The sequence below is a fragment of the Penaeus vannamei genome, chromosome 39, assembly GCF_042767895.1.
Source record: "Penaeus vannamei isolate JL-2024 chromosome 39, ASM4276789v1, whole genome shotgun sequence".
In the NCBI taxonomy this organism is placed as follows: domain Eukaryota; kingdom Metazoa; phylum Arthropoda; class Malacostraca; order Decapoda; family Penaeidae; genus Penaeus; species Penaeus vannamei.
This window is the reverse complement of record NC_091587.1, coordinates 15,117,307-15,122,306: the sequence shown is the minus strand read 5'-3', so window position 1 is coordinate 15,122,306 and position 5,000 is coordinate 15,117,307. Positions and strand designations below refer to the sequence as shown.

The following is a 5,000-nucleotide window of genomic DNA, read 5'->3' as shown; positions in this document are numbered from 1 at the left end:
GTACTGGTGCCGGGCCCCGGCTGTGACCACGACGGGCACATGGGCGAGGGCGGATTGGCGCGGGAGGGTAGGCGGCGGGGGCGGCGGCAGCGGGTCCGGAGTGTGCTCGTCGCAAAGTCCGCCCATGGCAGCGTGCAGGTGGCAGTAGTGCCAGCGTTGTTGTTGCAGCGTTTGATTGGAGGGAGTAGTGGGCGTGGGTAGATCGGAGAGAGGCAGAATAAGGTGAGCCTGGTGTTGAGCTAGTCCTTGAAGGATGACCGTCTCTGAAATGGTGCGGCCGCCCTTGACGAAGACCCATGTCCAGTGTGCCATGGGCGTGAGGTGCAAGGCGAAGAGGGAGCCGAGGCGAGCGAGTTGGAGGGCTGCTTGGCGGAGTCCCATGGCGCCAGACACGGCTACCGTGAGGACGAGGATGCGTCCGGGTGCCACGCGATCCAAGTGCCACTGCAGGTCAGCATAGTGCGCCCAGTAGTGACCGAGCGGGAACACCTGTGGAAATTCGCTTTGTTAGCGTATGCTCGATTTGCTTCTTGCGCGAACGCCTTGCTCCTTAGTAACGACTATTGTCCCTGACTGCGAAGATGGATTTGCATTATGGAGCAGCACAAGTTATTGAGTGTCCGTTTCCGTTATGTCATTGAGTTTGTGCATTGGGAAAGGCTGGCTTGGAGAGCTAAGCAGACGCAGTTGACGAGTATAGCAGTGATTGGTTTGCGAGAGAAAAGCAAAGTGGGCTTACCTTGTGAAAGACGACAGCAGCATTCCTTTGGTTGAGGACAGTTAGAGTGAGTCCCTCCCCCTCCCTAGGGGCGTGTGGATGAGCGTCCTCGGGGGGCAGGAGCAGCTTGTATCTGACAATGGGGTTGTAGCAGGCCTGTTGTTGAGTGTTGTTGCAGTCGTCAACCTCCAATCCCCAGCCGCTGGAGCTTGACCATACCAATGTACTTGTGCTATCATGAAAACAAAATATAAATACAGTGTATCTGCAGCAGATACGTTAAGTAATTGTAAGGACGTGTTTGGTATGTGATACTAAATACTTAGAAGACACTGTACCTTTTCGTCTGATCTTGTCCGTTTACATATGAAGGAATTATTGTTTGCACAACTTGCAGTAGTATTAATATTTTCAGTAATTTTACAGTTCCACTTTTAATTTCTGAAAAAAGTTGAAGAGTGCTGGTAGTATGTTCTGCAAGGATATCACCCATGCGTTCGATCACTTTCACTTCACATGTAGATATTTTAGAGCGCATTATTCTGCCTTGTTTTCTCCCCAGAAACTGGATGGGGGCTGTGGCCGCCGTTGCCACGTCCCAGGGAATAAAATCCTTTTTTTCCTTGTACCTTAATAGCTGTAGGATACTTTCCTGGTTCGTAAACGTCCATAGGATTGCTTCTTTGCTTCGCCATGTATCATTACATTCGCGGTCTTGCTCTTAAATTCACTATCACTCGCCAATCTCTTTCTCGCTCTCTCTCATTCCCTTTCCCATTCTCTCTCTCTCTCTCCCACTCTTTCTTCCCCCCCCCCCTCTCTCTCTCATTCCCTCTCTCGCTCGCTCTCTTTCATTCCCTCTCTCGCTCGCTCTCTCATTCCCTCTCTCGTTCGCTCTCTATCATTCCCTCTCTCGTTCGCTCTCATTCCCTCTCTCGCTCGCTCTCTCTCATTCCTTCTCTCGCTCGCTCTCTCTCATTCCCTCTCTCGCTCGTTCTCTCTCATTCCCTCTCTCGCTCACTCTCTCTCATTCCTTCTCTCGTTCGCTCTCTCTCATTCCCTCTCTCGTTCGCTCTCTCTCATTCCCTCTCTCGTTCGCTCTCTCTCATTCCCTCTCTCGTTCGCTCTCTCGTTCGCTCTCTCTCATTCCCTCTCTCGCTCACTCTCTCATTCCTTCTCTCGTTCGCTCTCTCTCATTCCCTCTCTCGTTCGCTCTCTCTCATTCCCTCTCTCGTTCGCTCTCTCTCATTCCCTCTCTCGTTCGCTCTCTCTCATTCCCTCTCTCGCTCGCTCTCTCTCATTCCCTCTCTCGCTCGCTCTCTCTCATTCCCTCTCTCGTTCGCTCTCTCTCATTCCCTCTCTCGTTCGCTCTCTCTCATTCCCTCTCTCTCATTCCTTCTCTCGTTCGCTCTCTCTCATTCCCTCTCTCGCTTGCTCTCTCTCATTCCCTCTCTCGCTCACTCTCTCATTCCCTCTCTCGTTCGCTCTCTCTCATTCCCTCTCTCGTTCGCTCGCTCTCTCGCTCTCTCTCATTCCCTCTCTCGCTCGCTCTCTCTCATTCCCTCTCTCGCTTGCTCTCTCATTCCCTTTCTCGTTCGCTCTCTCTCATTCCCTCTCTCGCTCGCTCTCTCTCTCATTCCTTCTCTCGCTCACTCTCTTTCATTCCCTCTCTCGCTCGCTCTCTCTCATTCCCTCTCTCGCTCGCTCTCTCTCATTCCCTCTCTCGCTCGCTCTCTCCCATTCCCTCTCTCGCTCGCTCTCTCTCTCATTCCTTCTCTCGCTCACTCTCTTTCATTCCCCTTCTCGCTCGCTCTCTCTCATTCCCTCTCTCGCTCGCTCTCTTTCATTCCCTCTCTCGCTAGCTCTCTCTCTCATTCCCTCTCTCGCTAGCTCTCTCTCATTCCCTCTCTCGCTAGCTCTCTTTCATTCCCTCTCTCGCTAGCTCTCTCTCATTCCCTCTCTCGCTAGCTCTCTCTCATTCCTTCTCTCGCTCATTCTCTTTCATTCCCCTTCTCGCTCGCTCTTTCTCATTCCCTCTCTCGCTCGCTCTCTTTCATTCCCTCTCTCGCTAGCTCTCTCTCATTCCCTCTCTCGCTAGCTCTCTCTCATTCCCTCTCTCGCTCGCTCTCTTTCATTCCCTCTCTCGTTCGCTCTCTCGCTCGCCCTCTCTCATTCCCTCTCTCGCTCGCTCTCTCATTCCCTCTCTCGCTCGCTCTCTCTCTCATTCCTTCTCTCGCTCACTCTCTTTCATTCCCCTTCTCGCTCGCTCTCTTTCATTCCCTCTCTCGCTCGCTCTCTCTCATTCCTTCTCTCGCTCACTCTTTCATTCCCCTTCTCGCTCGCTCTCTCTCATTCCCTCTCTCGCTCGCTCTCTTTCATTCCCTCTCTCGCTAGCTCTCTCTCATTCCCTCTCTCGCTCGCTCTCTCTCATTCCCTCTCTTGCTCGCTCTCTCTCATTCCCTCTCTCGCTCGCTCTCTCTCATTCCCTCTCTCGTTCGCTCTCTCTCATTCCCTCTCTCGCTAGCTCTCTCTCATTCCCTCTCTCGCTCGCTCTCTCTCATTCCCTCTCTCGTTCGCTCTCTCTCATTCCCTCTCTCGCTTGCTCTCTCTCATTCCCTTTCTCGTTCGCTCTCTCTCATTCCCAATCTCGCTCACTCTCTCTCATTCCCTCTCTCGCTCTCTCTCTCTCTCTCATTCCCTCTCTCGCTTGCTCTCTCTCATTCCCTCTCTCGTTCGCTCTCTCTCATTCCCTCTCTCGCTCGCTCTCTCGCTCGCTCGCTCTCTTTCCCTCTCTCGCTCGCTCTCTCTCATTCCCTCTCTCGTTCGCTCTCTCTCATTCCCAGTCTCGCTCACTCTCTCTCATTCCCTCTCTCGCTCTCTCTCTCTCTCATTCCCAATCTCGCTCACTCTCTCTCATTCCCTCTCTCGCTCGCTCTCTCTCATTCCCTCTCTCATTCCCTCTCTCGCTCGCTCTCTCTCATTCCCTCTCTCGTTCGCTCTCTATCATTCCCTTTCTCGCTCGCTCTCTCTCATTCCCTCTCTCGCTCGCTCTCTCTCATTCCCTCTCTCGCTCTCTCTCTCTCATTCCCTCTCTCGCTCGCTCTCTCTCATTCCCTCTCTCGCTCGCTCTCTCTCAATCCCTCTCTCACTCGCTCTCTCTCTCATTCCTTCTCTCGCTCACTCTCTTTCATTCCCCTTCTCGCTCGCTCTCTCTCATTCCCTCTCTCGCTCGCTCTCTTTCATTCCCTCTCTCGCTCTCTCTCTTTCTCATTCCCAATCTCGCTCACTCTCTCATTCCCTCTCTCGCTCGCTCGCTCTCTCATTCCCTCTCGCTTGCTCTCTCTCATTCCCTCTCTCGCTCGCTCTCTCTCATTCCCTCTCTCGTTCGCTCTCTCTCATTCCCTCTCTCGTTCACTCTCTCTCATTCCCTCTCTCGCTCGCTCTCTCTCATTCCCTCTCGCTCGCTCTCTCTCATTCCCTCTCTCGCTCGCTCTCTCTCGTTCGCTCTCTCTCGCTCTCTCTCTCTCATTCCCTCTCGCTCGTTCTCTCTCATTCCCTCTCTTGCTCACTCTCATTCCCTCTCTCGTTCGCTCTCTCTCTCATTCCCCCTCCAGCTCGCTCGCTCTCATTCCCTCTCGCTCGCTCTCTCTCATTCCCTCTCTCGTTCGCTCTCTATCATTCCCTCTCTCGTTCGCTCTCTATCATTCCCTCTCTCGTTTGCTCTCTCTCATTCCCTCTCTCGCTCGCTCTCTCTCATTCCCTCTATCGTTCACTTATTCTCATTCCCCCCCCCAAAAAAAAAAAATCATAAGATTTGCTGCATTCTGTGGTATTTTTATTGAAATCGTTACTTATTAATTGTAAGTATGTTTTAGCAGAAGGCAAGAAAGCAACAGATTTACCTTTTTTCGACTACCGTATAAAGAACGATGATATTAATCTTTCAAAAGTAAAATATGTTGAATTGATCATAAGTATTTCTGGTGGTTGTAACTGCTTGGCTCTGAAATACTGTATTTTTGAATGGTTCATCGCCGTTCCGTTGAACAAAAAAGCTTCCTCTGGTTTAAGAAAGGAATATTTAGAGAAAGGAACACCAATGAAGAACACTGTGATCTGGTGCTTTTGGGAATGGGAGTCTTGTCTTGTTGGCGTAAAGTAATTAAGTCCATGTGTGTTATCAAGGTAGCCTTGAGTTTGCGAAGCAGGATGATACGCTGCCCAAAAAACACCGTCATGATGGCTCTGTTCAGATGTATAAGGAAGTCCTGCACAGGAACCA

The 5,000-nt window shown here is 51.6% G+C and overlaps 4 protein-coding genes across 5 annotated transcripts in view; 1 reads left to right on the top strand and 3 right to left on the bottom strand.

Moving 5' to 3' along the window:
• LOC113813361 (protein O-linked-mannose beta-1,2-N-acetylglucosaminyltransferase 1) overlaps positions 1-1,778 on the bottom strand; it is a 3,563-nt gene extending 1,785 nt beyond the window's left edge. Inside the window, exons 1-3 of the mRNA XM_070116761.1 lie at positions 1,057-1,778; positions 740-950; positions 1-489 (exon numbers count right to left, since the gene is read on the bottom strand). The exon at positions 1-489 is cut by the window's left edge and continues 1,785 nt beyond it. Of these exons, the coding sequence (XP_069972862.1) occupies positions 1-489; positions 740-950; positions 1,057-1,256 (900 nt within the window). The 5' untranslated portion in view covers positions 1,257-1,778. The remainder of the gene's footprint in view (positions 490-739; positions 951-1,056) is intronic.
• Positions 1-5,000, bottom strand: part of LOC113821083 (organic cation transporter protein) — a 302,263-nt gene that overhangs the window by 143,584 nt on the left and 153,679 nt on the right. The gene's annotated exons all lie outside the window — the stretch shown is intronic.
• Positions 1-5,000, top strand: part of LOC113825143 (protein mono-ADP-ribosyltransferase PARP12) — a 44,501-nt gene that overhangs the window by 14,827 nt on the left and 24,674 nt on the right. The window lies entirely within an intron of this gene.
• Positions 4,084-5,000, bottom strand: part of LOC113813362 (protein O-linked-mannose beta-1,2-N-acetylglucosaminyltransferase 1-like) — a 2,658-nt gene continuing 1,741 nt past the window's right edge. Inside the window, exon 1 of the mRNA XM_070116587.1 lies at positions 4,084-5,000. This exon is cut by the window's right edge and continues 1,741 nt beyond it. Coding sequence (XP_069972688.1) covers positions 4,631-5,000 — 370 coding nt within the window. The 3' untranslated portion in view covers positions 4,084-4,630.